The 22,300-nt window shown below is 46.0% G+C and overlaps 1 protein-coding gene across 1 annotated transcript in view; it reads left to right on the top strand.

Annotated features, from left to right (window-relative positions):
• Positions 1-13,041: 13,041 nt before the first annotated feature.
• The window catches only part of Gfra3 (GDNF family receptor alpha 3), a 30,758-nt gene continuing 21,499 nt past the window's right edge, over positions 13,042-22,300 (top strand). The window contains exons 1-2 of the mRNA XM_021150953.2: positions 13,042-13,224; positions 21,665-21,952. Of these exons, the coding sequence (XP_021006612.1) occupies positions 13,143-13,224; positions 21,665-21,952 (370 nt within the window). The 5' untranslated portion in view covers positions 13,042-13,142. The remainder of the gene's footprint in view (positions 13,225-21,664; positions 21,953-22,300) is intronic.

Raw genomic sequence — 22,300 nt, 5'->3', positions numbered from 1 at the left:
TAAAACAAAACCCATTAAAACAAAACCTCTAGATATCTTTAAGCCTGTCTTGCTGATGAAGTGCCCCTCCTGAGGCTGGACGTGGTTTCCCTGAGCTGCTGGCTGTTCTAGATGATGAGCATTGTGTTTGAGAGTTCAGAGCTCTATCCCCAGTCTCCCATATCTTGCCACAAGCAGCAGCTCTGCACAGGCTTCTGGTTTTCTGAGAACATGGCTTACTTACCCTCTATGTATTTTCTTCCCTTTCTCAGCCTCTTTACTCAAATGGGAAAGTAAAATCGAAGTGACTTGGAACCCAGTCTCTTCCTGGAGGATCTGCATAAGGAGAATCATCATGAGAGGAGGCTCCTTTAAGGGCTTGCTTGTCACAGGAGCACTGAGTCAGAGCTTGCACACCATAAACAGTTAAGAAATACAGTCAGGCTGGGGAGGTGCCTCATTGGGTGAGTAAGACGGTTGCATGAGGCTCTGAGTTCCAAACCTAGGGAGCTAATAGGACACTGGCCACTCTACTGTGCGTCTGTAATCGTGGTCATCCTCACCATGAGAAGAGAGGTAGGGACAGAAGCCATGGAAGCTCTCAGGCCAGCTAACATGGCATACAGAAGAGACTGAATAAAGTTAGAAGATGAAGGCCAACACCTGACCTTATACACACGCGCACACACACAAACACAGATCTGTGAGACCTCATGTATAACCTGATAATGCCAAAGTTCTTTTCTTTAGTTTTCAAGTTTTAGAGCCTGGACCCTCAGCGTCATATGAATCTGTTTAAAATTTAAAAAAAATAAAAAATGATGGTGCCTGCTTTCAGCAGCATTTACACTAAAGGTGGAACAAAAGCATGACCCCTGCAAGGATGGCCCGCAGATTAGTTAAGGCGTGCAAGTGCGTGCGTGCGTGCGTGCGTGCCTGTGTGTGTGTGTGTGTGTGTGTGTGTGTGTGTGTGTAAGTCATGACTCCTGATTTTAAGCCAGAACTGAGGTTCTGAGTTTTAAACTTTCTGCCAAGTGTAAAGTAAGTGCTTATACTGAGTACTTGGTGAGTCCGACCCAGGAGAGCTGGGGTTCAAGGTCACACTCAGCTCCCTGCCAGTGCAAAGCCAGCCTCAGCTATGTGAAACCCTGTCTTACAAAATAAAATCAAAATCTTCCCTTTGGGAGCTGGAGAGATGGTTCAGCAGTTGGGAGACTGCTCTTCCAGAGGTCCTGAGTTCAATTCCCAGCAACCACATAGTGGCTCACAATCATCTGTAGTGAGATCTGATGCCCTCTTCTGGTGTGTCTGAAGACAGCAACAGTGTACTTACATATAATAAATAAATCTCTAAAAAAAAAAAGAAAACTTCCCTTTTCAGGTAGTTTGATGTACCTTGGGCATCGTAACAACTGCTCTGGCCCTAAGGCTAAGTTTCAACTGTATTCTTGGGCTGGACTTAGTGCTACGTGTTTGTCTCTCTAAATGGTCAAGGCAGGACGATGCTGATTGTTTGGTCTCCAACCTGGAACAAATGTCCTGGGTTTAAGACATAATGGTGATCCGCCTTTAATCCCAGCACTTGGGAGGCAAAGGCAGGCGGATTTCTGAGTTTGAGGCCAGCCTGGTCTACAGAGTGAGTTCCAGGACAGCCAGGGCTACACAGAGAAACCCTGTCTTGAAAAACAAAAAAAAAAAAAAAAAAAAAAAAAAAAGACATAACAGTGAGTTCCACTACAAGATGCATAGATGCATAGTCTGTGGTGAACTTTTTCATTGTCTTATTTTAATTTTAAGATTAATTTATGAGCCGGGCGTGGTGGCGCACGCCTTTAATCCCAGCACTCGGGAGGCAGAGGCAGGCGGATTTCTGAGTTCGAGGCCAGCCTGGTCTACAAAGTGAGTGCCAGGACAGCCAGGGCTATACAGAGAAACCCTGTCTCGAAAAACCAAAAAAAAAAAAAAAAAAAAAAAAAAAAAAAGATTAATTTATATGTATGAGTGTTTTCCTTGCATGTATTGTGTGTGTGTGTGGATAGATAGATAGATAGATAGATAGATAGATATAAATACCACTTGAGTGCCTGGTGCCTACAGAGGCCATCATAGGACACTAGATCCAGAACTGGAGTTAAAGATGATTGATTGTGAGTTCTGGGAACAGCAAGTGTTCTTAACCACTAAACCATCAGCAGCAGCCCATGTTTCTCATTTAAAAAATTTGAAATGATTTCACTCTGCAGTTCAGACCAGTCTGGAATGACTAAGTTGGTGAGCGCTTGTCTAGCATGCATGAATCCCTGGGTTATTTATCTCCATGCACCATAAATGGGAATGCTGGTCCATGCTTTTAATCTCAGTAGTCTGAAGAGAGAGGCAGGGAAATTACAAAGTCAGGGTCATTCTTGGGTATCTATCAGCATAAGTTATATAAGACCATGGCTCTCAAATGGCAAGAGGATCGAGAGGTGACTTGGCAGAGGACCCAAGTTCAGTTCCCAGCATGGTCATCGACAAGCCCACAGCTACCTGAAACTCCAGCTCCCAGGATCCAATGTTTTCTTACAGCCTCCATGGGCACCTACACATGGCAGACACTTAGAATTGTTTTCTTTGATTTATCAGCTTTAAAGAACTGGAGAGATGTCTCAGTGGTTAAGAACACTTGCTGCTCTTACAGAAAACATGCACATGGTGGCTCACAAACCATTTCTAATTCCAGTTCCAAGTTATCTAATAGCCTCTTCTGATCTTTTGGGACATCTGGCACACATTTGATGCAAATACATACATGGAAGCAAAACACTTATAATTGTAAAGAATATAATATAGAATGTGTATATATTTGCAATTGTTCATGTGGAAACCAGAGAATAACTTGCAAGATTCCCTCCTATCACCTGACTGGGGGTTGAATCTGGAACATCAGGCTTAGAGGCAATACCTTTACACACTGAGCCACCTCACCAGCTAATTTTTAGCTGTGTTGGCTAATTTTTAATGCTAACTTGACACAAACTAGGATCTTGTGGGAAGAAGGAATCATAATCAAGAAAGTTTCTCCATACAATTGGCCTATAGTTAAGTCTGTTGGGCATTTTCTTGCTTGATTGGTGATTGATATGAAAGGGCTCACTCTAGTTGGTGCCACCCTGAACTAGTAGTCCTGTGTTAATTAAGAAAGTAGTCTGATCTGGGCATGGTGGCGCACACCTTTAATCCCAGCACTCGGGAGGCAGAGGCAGGCGGATCTCTGAGTTCCAGGCCAGCCTGGTCTACAGAGTGAGTTCCAGGACAGCCAGAGCTACACAGAGAAACCCTGTCTTGTAAAACAAGCAAACAAACAAACAAAAAAAGAAAGTAGTCTGAGCAAGCCAGTAAGCAGTGTTCCTCCATGGCCTCTGCATCTGTTCCTGCCTCCAGATTCCTGCCTTAGGTTCTGTGCCTTCCCTCTGTGAATGCGTGTGACCTGGGAGTTGCAAGCTAAAAGCAACCCTTTCTATGCCACACCACCTCCAGTAGGATCTGTGTGACAAATTCCACTTCCGAGGCAATTGACCTCAAAAGGGGGAGGCCTCCTGGAACCAGTTGTGAAACTCTTCGCTGGAAAAAAATTATTAAGCCATAGTTCTCATGGCAATCTCTCTGTTTTGTTTTCTCTTATTCCTTTTCTTATTTCACATGTTTCCGGTAGCCTAGGCCAAAATCTGAAACAAGAATAATGGGTAAGAAACCATCCCTTGAGCTGGGGTCACGAACAAGATCTTATCCCCAGGGAAACCAACACTTTACTTTTTAAATCATTTACCAAATTATTATGATAGATAAAAACTTTCCCAACAATAAAATTTCATATGGCTACACGTGTGTCATCAGAGGTGGGTTTTGATAAGTGGTAAAGAAAGCCTCAATTAGGGCTGGAGAGATGGCTCAGTGGTTAAGAGCACCGACTGTTCTTCTGAAGGTCCTGAGTTCAAATCCCAGCAACCACATGGTGGCTCACAACCACCCTTTATGAGATCTGATGCCCTCTTCTGGTGCATCTGAAAACAGCTACAGTGTATTTAGATATAATAAATAAATCTTTTAAAAAATGGCATTTCTTAAAAAAAAAAAAGAAAGCCTCAATTAGAAAGAATTAAAATAGTTTAAATTTATGTTTTGAAGATTTATAAAAAAATCAGGCATCAGATGTTAAATAATAATTGACCACGGGGCTGGAAAGTTAGCTAAGCAGTTAAAAGCACTGACCATAAAGACCTGCTCTTGGAAATATGCCACTAGCCTTGGATGATTGCCCCACTGAATACATTCTTTTAGAATTGTTATATTTTGATGATTTACATTAACAGTGTTGTTACATGTTCTGTTTGTGATTGTTTGTTTCACTGGGTACAGTTTCTAAGAGATATTTTTGTGCTCTACCTTGCCAAATGATTTCTGTTGATATTTGTGATTGTTTTACTGGATATAGTTTCTAAGAGGTGCAATGTTTGGGTTTTTTTGTTTGTTTGTTTGTTTTCTTTGATTTTTTTTTTTTTTTGCTTTTTTGGTTTTTTTTTTTTTGGTTTGGTTTTTTGAGACAGGGTTTCTCTGTATAGCCCTGGCTGTCCTGGAACTCACTTTGTAGACCAGGCTGGCCTTGAACTCGGAAATCCGCCTGCCTCTGCCTCCCGAGTGCTGGGATTAAAGGCGCCTGGCTCTGGTTTTTTAATGTATAAAATCCCTTGCTTGAGAGCTGCAAAATACACTCAGATTCAGACTGCCTCAGTGTTTGTTTCTGTTTGTCACTGCCGAATCCTTACCCACCTAGCTTTAAGGCCCCTCATTCCAGGGACCCCCATACCCAAATGGGGTGTTCTGTGGCATTTCCTCCCCAGTCACTTTTGCTCATGGTGTTTTTCACAGCAATAGAAACCCTAAGTTGCCGGCAAAACAAAACTTTGAAAAATGACTCTTCAGCTGGGCAGTGATGGCACACACCTTTCATCCTAGCACACAGGAGACAGAGGCAGGTAAATCTCTGTGGGTTCAAGGCCTGCCTGTTTTACAGAGCAAGTTCCAGGACAGACAGCTACAGGTCTTCAAAACCCAAAAGGAGGGAGGGGCTGGGGAGGGGGGAGAAATTAGAAATGCAAGGAGAGATCAGTTAGTCTTTTTTTTTTTTTTTTTAAGATTTATTATATGTAAGTACACTGTAGTTGTCTTCAGACACACCAGAAGAGGGAGTCAGATCTCGTTACGGATGGTTGTGAGCCATCATGTGGTTGCTGGGATTTGAACTCCAGACCTTTGGAAGAGCAGTCTGGTGCTCTTACCCACTAAGCCATCTCACCAGCCCAAGGTCAGTTAGTCTTAAGTCCAACCTGTTCTGAGCTCCGGAGCTCTGAGGTGGGCAGGCTTCCATCTGTGTGGTAAGATGACACTCGGGCACGAGCAACCAATAACCCAAGGTTAGGGAAGGAGGAAGCACTCTGAATCATAGACAGACAGCTGGGGGGTGGGGGTGGGAATCTTCCCAGAATCTGGAATAGTCTAACATTCTTAATGTAAGTGCATAGGAAAGAAGGCTGTAGCCATGGAGTAGCCCGTGCCTGTGGTTTCTTGTTAAATGCAAGCTTCACAGCAGAGGGCACTGCTGCATTCTCAAAGACAGCCAGCAGCCTCTGCTCTGAATTGTCCATGCAATGAAGACCACCTTATTTGCCACTAAACCTTGAGCTCAGCTTCAAAACGTAGAGTGAGAGGGCAGAGGGGGTGACTGTTATACCCTCACCGGGGCGGGGCCAAGCAGAAGTCCCCAGTTAGCCTGAAGAAGAAAAGGTAAATGCCTTATGTTCTTTGTGAAAAGCAGTACTTGTCTAAAAGGTACAGTGCTGAGGATTGATCATTATATGATTATATGATTATATGCTAAGCAGGTGTTGGATGAGGGAGCTTCAGCTTTCTCCTGGGATTTAGTGTGTGTGTGTGTGTGTGTGTGTGTGTGTGTGTGTGTGTGTGTGCCTGATATAAGTGTGTATGCCATACACATTACTGTTGGGAGCCCAAATGAGTTATAGCCACCATGTGAGTCCTAGGAACTGAGCCTGGGTCCTTTGCAAGAGGAGTCAGCACTCAACTTCTGAGCCATTTCTGTAGCCCCAAGATTTCTTATCTTTCACTTATTGGGCCTGGGTTGTTGAATTCATAGAAATATTTAACTTGCTACATACTTTCTAAACTTATTTACACACACACATGCATGCACACATACACACACAAACTATTTTACAACAGTGCTATTGAAAGAAGTTGAGGAACAAAGAGGACAACAATGCCACATAGCTGCCCCACATGTGGACTCACCTGTAATCCCAGCCCTCAAGGCTAAGGCAAAAGGGTTGCCCACAGTGTGAGGCCAGTCAGTTACACAGTGAGGTCTAGTCTAGTCTGAGTTAGTGTGGGACTTATAAGGGCAGGGACGGTAGAACGCTTGTAATCACAATATTGGGACATAGTGGCTCAAAGGTAAGGAGTTGGTCATTCTTGGCTTTACTTTGGGTTTAAGACCAGCCTGGGCTACATGTCCCATGAGGGAAAGGGGCTGGGAGTGTAGCTCTGTAGACTGCCTAGCTTTGGGTTTGAGCACAGCTGTAATTCCAGCACAATGGGTGTAGAGACAGCATTGGGAGATTAAGATTATCCTTGGCTACTTAGTGAATTTGTGGGTAGCCTGGGCTACTTGACATAACATGTCGAGAGCATGCACGCACACACACACATACACACACACACACACCAAAAAGATCACACAAGTACTGAATAGTAGTTACCCTTTTTGTTTTGTTTATTTGTTTTCAGGTTTTTATGCAGTGTTAATAAGAATCTAAACACCTTGCTCTCTGACTTTTTCATACATACTTATAATACATTCTGGTTACTCTTCCCCTTCCCTTGGACCCCTCCCCTACTGCATGGATTCTGCGGTTTCTGCATCCTTATCCAACAACAATGTGGCTTTTGGGAGTGGGTGACGGATGTATCAAGCTTTAAATCTGTATCACATTTGTAGGTTCTTGAGAACTCCTGCGTGGCTTAGGACAAGGGCAGACACTAAAGCACAGTTATCAGTTTCATCTCAGTACCTGGCTCATCTTATTAGGAACATAGAGTGGGAGGCAGAAGATAGTTCTCATTCAGTTCAGGCAAATATTATCCCAAGTACCACGAGGTGGACAAGGTGGTACATGCCCCTAGTCTCAGCACTCAGGATGTAGAGGGAAGAGAATCTTTGCAAGTTTAGGCCAGCCTGGTCTGCGTAGTTAGTTTCAGGTCAGCCAAGGCTACACTGAAAGTCCCTGTCTAGGAAAAAAGAAAGGCAATTCCTTCAAACATATATATATATAATTGTTGATTTTTTTGGTGCTCCTAGTGTTTAAACTTGACAGAATCCCTGCCCTTAAGAAACTGACAAGACCAGGCGGTAGTGTACATGCCTTTAATCCCAGCAGAAGCAGAGGCAGGCTGAGTTCTGGGCCAGTCTAGTCTGCAGAGTGATTGCTAGAGCTACACATAGAAACCCTGCCTCAAACAAGAAAGAAAGAAACAAACCCCCAAACTGACAAGGGGTGCTGAGCAGGAATGCCCAGCAGGTGAGTGCTGGCTATGACCAGATAAAGAAGAGTATGCCTGAGTGCCATGGTGGTGGTTTAAATAAGAACGGCCCCCATAGGCCCATTTGTTTGGATGTTTGATCCCTAGTTGGTAGTGCTGTATGGGAAGATTAGGAGGTGTGGCCTTGTTGGAGGAGGTGTGTCGCTGGGGTAGGCTTTGAGGCTTCAAAAGTCTACCACATTCCCATTTAGCTCTCTGTCTTATTCTCTCACCATGTTAGCTCTCAGCCACTGCTCCAGCACCATGCCTGCCTGCCTGCCTGCCTGCCTGCCTGCCTGCCTTCATGCTCCCCACCATAATGGTTATGGACTTTGAAACTGTGAGCCCCTACCAACTCATTGCAAGCCCTTACAAACTTATAGAAGAGATACCCTGGTCATGGTGTCTCGACAGCAATAGAAGAGATACCCTGGTCATGGTGTCTCGACAGCAATAGAAGAGATACCCTGGTCATGGTGTCTCGACAGCAATAGAAGAGATACCCTGGTCATGGTGTCTCCACAGCAATAGAAGAGATACCCTGGTCATGGTGTCTCCACAGCAATAGAAGAGATTCCCTGGTCATGGTGTCTCCACAGCAATAGAAGAGATACCCTGGTCATGGTGTCTCCACAGCAATAGAAGAGATACCCTGGTCATGGTGTCTCCACAGCAATAGAAGAGATACCCTGGTCATGGTGTCTCGACAGCAATAGAAGAGATACCCTGGTCATGGTGTCTCTACAGCAATAGAAGAGATTCCCTGGTCATGGTGTCTCTACAGCAATAGAAGAGATTCCCTGGTCATGGTGTCTCCACAGCAATAGAAGAGATACCCTGGTCATGGTGTCTCCACAGCAATAGAAGAGATTCCCTGGTCATGGTGTCTCCACAGCAATAGAAGAGATTCCTTGGTCATGGTGTCTCCACAGCAATAGAAGAGATACCCTGGTCATGGTGTCTCCACAGCAATAGAAGAGATTCCCTGGTCATGGTGTCTCCACAGCAATAGAAGAGATACCCTGGTCATGGTGTCTCCACAGCAATAGAAGAGATACCCTGGTCATGGTGTCTCCACAGCAATAGAAGAGATACCCTGGTCATGGTGTCTCCACAGCAATAGAAGAGATACCCTGGTCATGGTGTCTCCACAGCAATAGAAGAGATACCCTGGTCATGGTGTCTCCACAGCAATAGTAGAGATACCCTGGTCATGGTGTCTCCACAGCAATAGAAGAGATACCCTGGTCATGGTGTCTCCACAGCAATAGAAGAGATACCCTGGTCATGGTGTCTCCACAGCAATAGTAGAGATACCCTGGTCATGGTGTCTCCACAGCAATAGAAGAGATACCCTGGTCATGGTGTCTCCACAGCAATAGAAGAGATACCCTGGTCATGGTGTCTCCACAGCAATAAAAAGGTAACTAAGCCGGTTGTCCTTTGACCTCTTCACACCCATACTCACGCACAAAATAATGATAAATGATAAAATTTAAAAGGTAAAGTCAGATTCGATGGGTCACTCCAGGAACCTTGGGAGGTGGAGACAGGAGAACTTGGAGTTCAAGACCATCTTCAGGCACAAATGGAAATGAAGGCCACCCTGAGCTACTTGGGACCCTGTCTCAAAACCCAAGAACAACAACAACAACAAATCAGCAGGTCTGGTGGTGTGAGATAGCCAAGTTCATAGGATAACTGTTGGTACTCTGTCTGGACTCCACCCCCACAGTTACCTGGCAACAGCCAGGTATGCTACTCCTCACAGTTACCTAGCAACAGCCAGGTAGGCCTGGCCCACTATAAAAGGGGCTGCTTGCCCCCCCCTCTGTTAACTCCTGTTTCTCTCCCTTGCCTCTTGCCCCCTTGTTCCCTCTTTTCCCTCATTCCCTTCCCCCCTTTCTCCACGTGCTCATGGCCATGGCGGGCCTCTATTTCTCTACTCTCTCCCTTTCTCTGCCTTTCTTTGCCTCACCTACCCTCTTTTTTCTGTTTGTTTGTTTGGGTCTTTTTGTTTTTTTTGTTTTTTGAGACAAGTTTTATAGCCCTGGCTGTCCTGGAACTCACTCTGTAGACCAGGCTGGCCTCGAACTCCGAAATCTGCCTGCCTCTGCCTCCCGAGTGCTGGGATTAAAGATATGTGCCACCACTGCTCAGCTCTACTATGCTCTTAACTCCCCTCCCCATGCCCTAAATAAACTCTATTCTATGGTTTACTGTCTGTGTCTGGTCCTCAAGGGGAAAGGATGCCTTGGCATGGGCCCGTGGAGGCACTCTCTTCCCCCATACCTCACCACACCCCCATAAAACATATCTTAATATTTCTTTGTCTTTTTATAATCATAACAATAACTAACTTCTGAACTCCCTTTGAGATAATACAGCTTGTTCAGTGCTCACTCTGTCGAGGGCAATTGCTGAACTCCATGCCTAGTGTGTACTTAACTCTTATAAACATTTTATAATATATTGTCCTCGATTTTACACATGAAGAAATGGAGCCCAGAAAATTGACATTGTCACCCTGCAAGTGCTGGAGAGACCATTGAACTGAGGCAATCCTATAATGTGTGCTCTTAACTATCATTCTGATTTAGAAATTAAAGCTCAATAGGGGGGGATAGATGACAGAAGACACAATCCATTAGCCTCATCAGAAGAGGAGAAAAGCAGCATTATCAATGAAAGTGCAGTAAGTCATGGGGACTTTGGACCTTTGGGCTCCATCATTAGTAGATTATAAGGCCTCCCAAGGCCGGATTTGTGTCTTAATCACTTTGTACAACCAAAGCTGTGCATACAGTCAGTCCTAAAAGGACATTGAATGATGGCTGAGTAACACCTTAGAAATGACTGGCTCATTTATAGTTACATACAAGTTTCCCAAAGGCTAAGGCCACATACTCAGCATGTGTTGGCAGTATGAGTTGGTGGGGAGAGAGTACACGGGAGGGCTGTCAACATTGGTCTTAAAGTCATATTTAATTGCTTCTTTTACGCTCCCTAACCTCGGTTACCAATCCTCACTAATGCCCAGGGAAGGTACACTCAGACAGAAATAATGCCTCAGGTACCTCCTTTGTTACCATGGAAGGCTGGCCTCTTTGGGTGCAAGTTGGCAGCTCTAGTCAATCTTCTTGCATTTTTTTAAAAAAGATAATCAATCGCTCACTATGTAGACAAGGCTGGCACTGAACTCATAGAGATTTACCTGTCTCTGCCTGCTGAGTGCTTGGATTAAATGTGTGCACCACCATGACAGACAGACCCAAGATTTTTGATTCATTCTATGGAAACAGTATTGGAAAGATACTTTTTGGTATTTTTCTGCAATGAACGGGACATAGCTTGGTTGCTGGGGAACAGGTTACCCTTGACTATGTCACATCTTGGTGAGTTCCTGGTACTTGGTTCATCTCTAGCATCCCAACCACCTGAGAATTGTTTCCTTTTGCTTTGTAAATTCTTTTTGAAACTCTTTCAAGAGGTAAGTGAAAGGTTAAAGCCATCTGCTCCCCGTCTGCAGGTTTCCTGATGTCCATGGAGGGAAGGCTTGGGTACTTAGGGATGGGGGTGGAGCTGGGAGCAAGCAGGCCCTGTACAACAGCTGGGGAGCCAGATGTTCACTTTCACAGGTCTCCTGTAAACTGGCAGGGCACATAGAGATTAAAACGCAGCAGCACAAACTCCATTTAAAGTGCATTACAGATCAGGAGCCAGCTCCCCGCTGGGCAGGAGAAAGGAGGGAAGGGCACAGAGGCCACTCAAGCCTCTCCTTATCTAGGGCCACATGTCTCTCTCCCAGCTTTGAGAAGGGTGATTTACACCCCTGGCTGGAATGACTCTTCTTTCTGGGCTGATTACATCTGCAAATGCCCCCCAGAGGCCACAGCAGGATGGCCATATTCAGACTAAGCAGCCAATAAATCTCAGGTTTATATTCTACTTCACCATACCCTCCCTCTTGGCCCTCTGCCCGTCTATGGAAGGTGGGGGTGCTGGAGGGGGAGGGTTAGAGGATGGACCCTCCTCTTACACTGCCCTGTGCTCTTGTCTTTCTTCCTATACTCTGCTCAGTTCTGATGTTTCCAGGTCAGTTTTTTACTCTGGAAGCTGGTGGGAATGAGGCCCAGGCCCAATCATTGTCCATGTCCTCCCAAGTGACAGGCTGCTTTCTGGATACAGCGCTTTCTAACTAGTTTATTCCTGGTACAGTAGCTTGTTCACAAACTCCCATTATCTGACAATGGGCAGGGAAATGGCGTCTCAGGTCACTCTCTTCAGTGACTGGAGGTGGGAGGAGGTAGGATATGATGGTTTGGGGGTTGGGGGCATGGTCTCTAGTCCAGACTGGTTTAGCTGTGAACTTTTGGTAGTCCTGCCTCCTTCTCTGAGTATTGTGCTAATCACTCACTGTACAAACTGCTACATCTTGGTTTTAGTCAGTGCTTACTGTGTTTAGCTGGGGTTGGGGGAAGAAGGTGTTAGAGTAGGCAGAATATTCTTTTGACTGTTCTCATAGGTCAAAGGAGCTTAATTCTGGAGTAGCGTGATTTAGCAAAAGTCCTGAGATCGGCCCTTGTTATGGTCCCTCAGTCATTTCATCAGTGTGGGGACCAGTTTTCAGAATCGTGACTTTTTTTTTTTTTTTTTTTTTTTGGTTTTTCGAGACAGGGTTTCTCTGTGTAGCCCTGGCTGTCCTGGAACTCACTCTGTAGACCAGGCTGGCCTCGAACTCAGAAATCCGCCTGCCTCTGCCTCCCAAGTGCTGGGATTAAAGGCGTGCGCCACCACGCCCGGCTAATCGTGACTTTTATAATCATAAAATCTTACCATTAGAAATGCTTAAGGACAAATGAGATAATAGATGTGCAAATTCACAACCACACACACACACACACACACACACACACACACACACACGCGCGCGCGAAAACAAGGTACTCTGGTGATAGCTCAAGGTTTCTTGGTTTGGTTTGGCTTTGGTTTGTTGCCAGAGAGGTTTGGAACTCACAGTGTAGGTCAGGATCAACTCACAGCAGTCTTCCTGCTTCCACCTCCCCAGCGCTGAGATTTCAGGAGTGAGCCACCACACCTGGCTGATTCAAGCGTTGTTACAAAATTTCATTTGTGGAGCTTATTGTTCCTGGATGGGCAGAGGGGGTCAGAAAGAGGTGCTTTGTTTCACAGACACTTAGCAGCAATCTTGCCGGAGGTAATTGGCAGAAGACAGTAGGTTGGCAGACTCTAGTGGCGCATGCTGTTGACCCCAAGCGGCCTTGAAGCCTCGTCCTACTCTGGGTCCCGGAGTAATAGCCGCCCGATGCTGCCCGGCACTTCAGAGTTAGAGGGCGGTGCCCACGACCCTAGTGGGAGAGTGGCGGCGCCGCGAGGAGGGGCGGGAGGCGGCGGTGGGAGGTGTCGGCCGAGGGAGCCCAGCTCTCTGAGTCCCGTGCACCAAGGCAGGGGAACGCGGAGCCCAGCGCAGGCAAAGCGCTGTCGCGTCCCGGGCGTCCACACCCGCCATGGGGCTCTCCCGGAGCCCGCGACCGCCACCGCTGATGATCTTGCTACTGGTGCTGTCGTTGTGGCTGCCACTTGGAGCAGGTAAGTGTTATTCAGAAACCCTCGGGGCTGTAGGGTAGGCGGTGGTGAGAGTGTTGACTCAGGGACACAGGTTGCTGCTGCTGAAAAAGGTGCAGCTTAGCTGCCTTCTGGTAGCGTTCCTCTGTCTGGGACACTACTTCTTACTTTAGGAAGTCCAGGGTGTCAGAAAGGAGCTGGTTTCCAACACTATACAAGAGTATGGACTCTGTAAGTGGAGCCCTAGGAAATCCTGGCCACCCAGGCGGCTCCTCGCCCCTGGTAATACTTCTTCCCTCCTTTGAGGTGCATCTAAAGCAGTCAGGACAACCCGCAGCCAGGACATTACCAAGTCAGTATCCCCAGGAGATGAGGAGAGTCTGATCAGAGGCTGCCACTGGCTCTAAGTGGCCTTCAACTCTTCTATACCGCTTTAAGGGAAGCAGAAACTAGGTAGAGAAGTAAAGAAAGAATTTGCATAGACTTGCTACAGAGTAGGCTTGTAGACTGCCTACAATTTGCTAAGCTCATCACCTGGTTTTACTGTTGAGAAGTTTACCACCAACCTGCTCTCTTCCTACAATGGGATATGCTTTTTAATTAATTTTGGAGACAGAGTCTCATTTAGTGGCCCTGTCCTGGAACTAGCTATGAATAAGAAGATGGCTTGAATGTGTGCTTCCACCTCCCAAGTGTTAGGATGACTGATGTGTGCCACCACACCCTCCTGGTTAATGATGTTTGGGGATGGAACCAAAGGTGTTGGGTTAGTAGAGCACACACCCCCCAGTCTCACGGTATGGGGGGGGGTTGTTGTTTGTTTACTTGTGGACTTCTCTCTCTCTCTCTCTCTCTCTCTCTCTTTCTTTCTTTCTTTCTTTGGTTTTTTCGAGACAGGGTTTCTGTGTATCCCTGGCTGTCCTGGAACTCACTCTGTAGCCCAGGCTGGCCTCTGAACTCAGAAATCTGCCTGCCTCTGCCTTCCAAGTGCTGGGATTAAAGGCGTGCGCCACCACTGTCTGGCTTCTTTCTTCCTTTGTTTCTTTCTTTTTTCCTTTTTGAAATCCATTTGTTTGATACACCTTTTTATTTTAATTGAAAAATAGATTCTTCTCTCACAATGTACAAGCTGAGAAGTTTCCTCTCCTCTCAATTTTCCCCTACCTTTTCTCTCCCCCTGAGCCCACCCCAACCCCACTTCCCTTCAGAAAAGAAGAGCAGGCCTCCCAAGAGCAAACAGGCAAACATGACAAAGCATGACGCGATAAAACAAGGCAAAAGTCCTTATATCCAGGCTGAACAAGGCAACCCAATAGGAGGGAAAGAGTCCCAAGAACAGGCAAAAAAGTCAGAGACAGCGCCACAGATTCAGTGTAGGGAACTCCCTACCAGGCCATATGGCTTTTCCCCAGCAAGGGGTCCAGTACAGTGCCTTCCCCAGAGGATAAGTGACCCACAGTAAGAGTCTGTGACATTAAGTAGTTCAGGGCCTGATGTAGAACCATGTCCTACCCCAAGGAAAAGAAGCCTAAGGGCCGTATGTAATCCATGGAAAGAATGCCCAAGACTTTAGGAATGAGGAAGGGCACTTAGAGTCTCACTGCGGGTCCCCTGCCAGAGCCCTAGTGGGAAAAACCAAAACCAAAACAACCAACCTAGCCTGTGTGGAAGGAATCCAAGCAAGAGAGTGAGCACCGTGCAGCTGTAACTCCAGCACTCTCTAGGCTAGCCTGGGCTATATACACAGCAACATCCTGTCTCCAAAAAAACTGTGCAGGGGGTAGGGAAGGTTAGCATATGTGTCTGGGGAGACGGCTTCAATAGGTAGAGGAATGTGCAAGTATGAAGCCCTGAGTTCTCGACCTCCAGTATCCAGATAAAATCTGGGAGCAGCAGCTGACATCTGTAACACCAGCAGTAGGATGGAGTGTGGAGGGTGGAGACAGGGGCATAGTGGACAGCCAGGCTAGCCAAAAGGCTGAGCTCCAGGCTTGGTGAGAAAACCTGTCTCAAAAAATAAAACTGGGGAGCTCTAAAGGAAGGCACCGAACATTGATTGTTGGCCTCCACAGGCACTTGACACACAAACACATTCATGGGCACCCAGACACACATTCATACATGCACATACAACATACACATAAGAAGTAGATGAGAAAGGGAAAAAGGGAAAAGACTAGCCTGCCTCCATCAGTGTATGTAGGTAGTAAGAACTCATTAATCTGACTTGGCTGCTACCAGGACACCCCACTGCTCCTAACATGTGGCTGCCTGCGAGTTAGGGTCAGAGATAAACGTTAAACACCTTCCTCATTAACTGCTGAAGCAGAGTGAGTGGTGGCTTCATTCCACAGTAATTTGTAATAATTTCTGCTCAAGTGGCTTCCCCGGGGCCTGAGGATGGAACTGAGGTGTAAGTGTAACCCCTTTACATCATTTATGAGGCCCTAGGGTTTAATCCCAGCATCACACCCACACGCACGCACGCACGCATGTACATGTACAAACACACACACACACTCACACATACAGATACACAACATACACAATCACTCAGACACACACACTCACACACCACACACACACACCACACAACACACAGATACAAATGCACATGCCACACACTGCATACCTCTACCATCCAGTAGCTGCCGAGTGCAGTTTATAAACAAAGACCAACAAGGAGTTGTTTACAACCAGATAAAGCACGCCATGGTTCACCATAAGCCAAACATGAAGGCTCTGACTTTGAGCCAGGCTTGACTGGCTACGGCCCTCCATGCTGGCTCCTTTTCTTGGGCCATTCATCCATAAATGGATATCCATGCAAGGAACCACACTGGAGAGAAGCAAACGAGGCTCTTATGTTCCAAAGCAGGGGCTGCCAAGTCACTGATGAATCCAGTTAGGACCAGTTAGAAAAGGCACAACATGCTCGAATGGGGCTGCCGACACTTAATTCTGGATGTGAGATTATAGGCACGGAGCTTGCGAGTACTCACTCTTTTGAGAGCAATCGGGACACCGTAGTGTAGAACTGTCAAGTTATCTGGCTTCTTAAAGTTTTCCTCTTGAGACAGAGGCTCACTATGTAACCATAGCTGGTTTTGAACTCTCAAAGAACACCTGCCTCTTGAGCCTGTGTGCTGGTAAAGGGTGTGTGTGCCCATGCTGTGGAGCATCTTGTTGTTGTTGTTCTTGTTGTTCTTGTTGTTGTTGTTGTTGTTGGAGACGGTCTCTATACGAAGTCCTGGCTGTCCAGGAACTCACTGTGTAGACCAGGCTGGCCTCGAAAACATAAGGCTTCACCTGCCTCTGGCTCCAGAGTGCTGGGATTAAAGGCGTGCACCACCATGCCCGGCTTATCTGGCTTTTAAATAGACACTAATTACATCTCTAAAAGGTTTTCTTGAAGGTCAAAGTAGGTAAAGAGTGAGGGAAAGTTGGTGTGTTTGCACACATCTGTGATCTTAGTATTCATCATCTGGCTTGGCGGCCACCAGGACCACCCCCACCCCCACCCCACTGCTCCTAACGTGGACGCATGTTAGGGTCAGAGATAAACTTTAAACACCTTCCTCACTAGCTGCTGAAGTACAGTGGATGACAGGTCTGTTTGACAAGCTCAGCCTGGTATACATACTGAGTTCTAGAGCAGCTGAGCTATATACCAAGTTTCAACCAGTCCTGGCTACCGAGGGAGACCCTGTCTCAAGAATAAATGAATAGGCTGGGCAGTGGTGGCCCAACGCCTTTAATCCCAGCACTTGGGAGGCAGAGGCAGGCAGATCTTTGTGAGTTCTGGTCTACAGTGGTCTACAGAGTGACTTCCAAGACAGCTAAGGCTACACAGAGAAACCCTGTCTTGAAAAAAAAATCACAAATAAATAATATTTAAAAGGAATGAGAAGAATCTGTGGTAGCACTTGCCCGGCATAGGTGAGACCCTGGGTTCAATTTCCAATTGTCAACGTAGAACTTTAGATTAAAAAGACAGAAAAGCAGAACAAGGCCTACAGCTCAGTATTGGAGCCCTTGCCTAGCCTGAGCAAACCCCTAGCTTCAGTTTCCCAGCACCAGCCAGGAAGAGAGAACATGTGTGTCAATTAAGGCAAACATCTGTGCGTTGTATACATTTATGACCTTGCCCTAGATTAAGCCCATGTTTCACATCCAGGAAGCAACCTCTACTTTTTTCTCTTGAAATGTAAAGCGTCTTCCAAGTTCCTTGTGACCCAAAGCTGGTAAATCCACCAGGGCTCAGGAAGAGTCCTGAGAGATTGTTTTGCTTTGCAATGGGCTAGGACTCCACATTTGGTTCGGTTAAGTGTTTATTTAGTTTAGTGATTGAAATGAGACCGAAACCTATGATATTTCTCTCAATCATCCACTAACCCATTCCTCCCCCTCCTCCTCCTTCTCCTCTTTCCATCTTTTACTTATTTACCGGGATGGAGGGCACAGATGTGGAAGTCAGATAACAGCCTGCAGTAGTTTCCTGGCTTGATAGAAAAGGATAGCTTGCCTAGACAAGGTTTCTAAACTGGACATGGTGGAGCATGCCCGTACTCCCAGTTTTTGGAAGGTGGAAGCAGGAGTATCAGAGGTTCAGGGTCATCCTCCGAGATGTAGAGAGTCTGAGGCTAACCTTAACTACCTGAGGGCCTGTCTCAAAAAACAAACATGGACTCTTAAAATAGTCATAGTGGTTCACACTTGAGAGGATTGTCTCTAGGCTAGTCTTTGCTGGGCTACAGAATGAGACTCTATTTAAAGAAAAGAAAGAAGAAAAACATAGAAAGCCACACGGCTAGTAAGTGACAGAATTATTGTCACCTTTCATGGATTTTGCTATTGACGAATCCTTACTTCCGTGGGTAAATTTCACTGATGTTTGGCTGAGCAGAAGAAACTGTGTCATGTACAGTGGCTTATACCTGTAATCTCAGAACTCAGGAGTCTGAGGAAGGAGAAAGGGTGGAGAATTCAAGGCCAGTTTGAGCTCCTGGGGTATATTGGGCCACTTAGCAAGACTGCTTAAAAGAAAAAAAAAAAAGATGCCTCAGTAGTTAAGAGTGATTGCCTGATAAGGCGAGGATGTGAGTTCGAATCTCTAGTATTCACAGTTTAAAAAAAAATCCGCCCAGCTATGTACACCTATAACCCTGACATTGCAGGACAGAAACAGGCAGATGCTGAAAGCTTGCTGGTCAGCCAGCCTAGCCAAAACGGTGAGCTTCTAGCCTAGTGAGAGATCCTGTAGCAAGGTCACAAGGCAGAGAACAATAAAGAAGGACGCCCTATGTCCTGCTGTGGCTTCTAGGTGTGTGTACATATGTGCATGTCCTGCACATTTGTGTGTAAGTGTCACACAGGCAATATGCCACACCAATAAAAAAACACATACACACATAAATACATACCAAGATGCAAAAAAATGCACATATTGACTGAAAAGAAAACAAAACTGTTCTCTCATGTTAGCAATACGATACTGGTTTTCAAAGCCCAGCTTGGTGGTATATGCTTTTGATCCCAGCAATTGGGAGACAGAGGCAGGCAGATCTGTGAATTCAAGGCCAACCTGGTCTACAGAGCATGTTCCAGGACAGCAAGAACTAGACAGAGAAACCCTGTCTTGACAAAACAACTACCACCAACAAGATACTGGTTTTCTTGGAGGTGCCTAGAAGAGGCTTTCTGGACCATTGGTAATATTCTGCCTCTTTATTTAGATGCTGGCTATATAGATGTATGCAGGGTTGTGAAATTCATTTATCTATACATCTTTAATTCATGGACTTTTCCTATATCTTATTCTTTAGTTTATTACTGAAGATATACAAGTGGCTAACAAGCACATAAGATTATGCTCAGCAAACCTTAGTTACCAGAGAAGCGCACATAAAAGCCACTTGCATCCGTGAGGAAGGCCAGAATAGAGATAAAAGTGGAAAGTAACAAGACTCGGTAAGTCTGAGGAGGAACTAGAACCTTTGCAGGTTGATGGTAGGGATCTACAACTGTAGCTTCTGTTGAAAAGAACTTGGTGATTTCCTCCCAGAGTTAAGCATGCGGAGCTGGAGACTTGGTAAAGTGCACTTTGCTGCTCTGGCAGAGGACTCGGTCTTGATGTTCCGTATCCACATGGAGGTTCACAACTGTGTCAAACTCTGGTTCCAGGGTATCCTACCCTGCCCCCACCTTCTGGACTTCGTGGGCAACACACACACACACACACACACACAGTGCACATACATTCGTGAAGGCGAACATATGCACAAAATAAATAAGAAGGTAGATCTGGAGGCTGGCTGAATGGTTCTGTGGGTAAAGGCCCTTACCATCAAGCTTGAGGGCCTAAGATCAAGTCCTGGCACCTACATGGTAAAAGGAGAGGCCCAAACCCTATACGTTGTCCTATGACCTCCACACATGTGCTATGGCATATATGCACTTCATAATACAAAATTTTAAAGGAAGGTAAAATTTTATGCAGTGTGAATTTGCAGATATCAGATGTGCAGGATATCTGGCATGCAATAAAATGTTTTTTTTTTTTTTTTTTTTTTTTTGGTTTTTTGAGACAGGGTTTCTCTGTGTAGCCCTGGCTGTCCTGGAACTCACTTTGTAGACCAGGCTGGCCTCGAACTCAGAAATCCGCCTGCCTCTGCCTCCCGAGTGCTGCGATTAAAGGCGTGCGCCACCACGCCCGGCGGGAATAAAATGTTTTTAATAAAAGTTTTTCTAGCTTACAAAGGGGGTTTACTCAAAAATATATCCAGAAGATGTGAGCGAGTGGATTTGGAAGATACAACCAGGGAGGCCTGTGTGGAGACCTGGTCAAGGAAAATGATAGGCAGATTCCAGATAGCTTGTCGAGCAACAGGACTTTTTGAACTTATGATAGCACTGGGTGCACAGAATTAACAACAACTGCTAAAACTTTCACTTAAGTTTTCAAAAGTGTCTGAGAGTCAGGACATTTAACTTTGAGATTATATTATTATTTTATGTATAGGAGTGTTTTGCCTGCATGTATGTCTATGTACCACATGTCTGTCCGGTACTGGAGGAGGGAGTGTTGGATCCCTTAGGACTGGAGTTACACATGGCTGTGAGCCACCATGTGGGTGCTGGGAATTGAACTCAGGTCCTCTGAAAGAGCAGGCAGTGCTCTTAACTACTAAGTCATCTCTCCAATCTCAAATTGTGACTTTAAGCCAGTGATTCTCAATCTTCCTAATAAGCCAACCCTTTAATACAGTTCCTCATGTTGGGGTCACCCCCCCAACCATAAAATTATAACTTTAATTTTGCTACTGTTATGAGTAATAATATAAATATCTGATATGCAGACTATCTGATATGCGATCCCTGTGAAGGGGCCATTTGACTTCGAAGACGTCTCAACCCACAGGTTGAGAACCATTGCTTTAAACAGCTATCAGGAAATGATGATCCCTGACACATAGTGGGGACACTAAGTCCTAGAAGCAGGAGCTTCCTCCAGGACTGAACTGCAACTGACCTTGGTATTTCTGAGCAAATAAATGGATCAAATCGCCCCCCCCCCACACTTTAATAACGGCGTTTGATTTAATTGTGGGTGCGAGGATGCATGCCATAGCACAGCTGTTGAGAGTTGGTTTTCTCTCTCCACTATGTGGGTCCTAGGGATTGAATTTAGGTCATCAGGCTTGGTGGCAAAACCACCTTTACACATTGAGCCATCTCGCCAGTCTGCCTTACGGTGCTTCAAACAAAAGACTCAACTCTCAACCCTGCTTATGATGGAAGCCCTGCCTGTGGTATGGCTCAGCCCAGGACCTTCTTCTCCCAGGCCTAGAAGGATCATTAAGTTTACTTCCAAGCTGGGCGGTGGTGGCACAGGCCTTTAATCCCAGGATTTGAGAGGCAGAGGCAGGCGGATTTCTGAGTTCAAGGCCAGCCTGGTCTACAGAGTGAGTTCCAGGACAGCCAGGGCTACACAGAAAAATCCCTGGCCTCCTCTGCCTGGACTGAGCAACGCTTTCCCATCCTCACTCATCTCCTCTTGGGCCTTGTCTGCTTCATAGGTATCATAATGTCTGATACATTCTCAGGACGCATATCTATATAATGTTTATGTATATGAGTGTTTTAGTTGAATGTACATCTGTCCACCACATATGCCCAGTGCCCTTGATAGTCAGAAGATGGTGATGGATCCCCAGAAACTGGAATTATGGGCAGTTTTGAACCCACTATATAGGTACTGGGGATCGATCTTCAGTCTTCTGGAAGAAGCAGCCAGTGCCCTTAGCTGCTGATCTCTTCAGCACCCTCCACATTTATTCTTAAAGGGCTTTTGTGGTATCCTAAGGTTTTTCTCATGGTTTCATAGCGAATCTCCTCTAACCTACCTCATGACTTAGTATTTCCAGGCAGATTTTGTGGACTCACTTGATTTCTGCCTTTGCAGGAAACTCCCTTGCCACAGAGAACAGGCTTGTGAACAGCTGTACCCAGGCCAGAAAGAAATGCGAGGCTAATCCCGCTTGCAAGGCTGCCTACCAGCACCTGGGCTCCTGCACCTCCAGTTTAAGCAGGCCGCTGCCCTTAGAGGAGTCTGCCATGTCTGCAGACTGCCTAGAGGCAGCAGAACAACTCAGGAACAGCTCTCTGATAGACTGCAGGTGCCATCGGCGCATGAAGCACCAAGCTACCTGTCTGGACATTTATTGGACCGTTCACCCTGCCCGAAGCCTTGGTAAGACCACTGTCCTACAGCAAGCTACGCTGGGGGAGGGTGTGGATTTGGGGAGGTCATTTCTGAATGGTGTATATAGGACAGGCCATATAGTTACTATTTTGGGGGGATAAATGAGTTCTGCGTGTGGGATCAGTAAGAGATGGAGGGACTTTTTGGCATTGTCTTCTTGCTCCTTAAAACTTTGCCCTCTCCTATACCTATTTCTACCTTTCTTTTAAAAATATTTTCAGGCCGAGCATGGTGGCGCACACCTTTAATCCCAGCACTCGGGAGGTAGAGGCAGGTGGATTTCTGAGTTCGAGGCCAGCCTGGTCTACAAAGTGAGTTCCAGGACAGCCAGGGATA

The sequence above is a fragment of the Mus caroli genome, unplaced genomic scaffold, assembly GCF_978045245.1.
Source record: "Mus caroli unplaced genomic scaffold, Mus_caroli_1 scaffold_19, whole genome shotgun sequence".
In the NCBI taxonomy this organism is placed as follows: domain Eukaryota; kingdom Metazoa; phylum Chordata; class Mammalia; order Rodentia; family Muridae; genus Mus; species Mus caroli.
The sequence above is the reverse complement of the archived record's forward strand: the minus strand, read 5'-3'. Positions and strand labels throughout refer to the sequence as shown.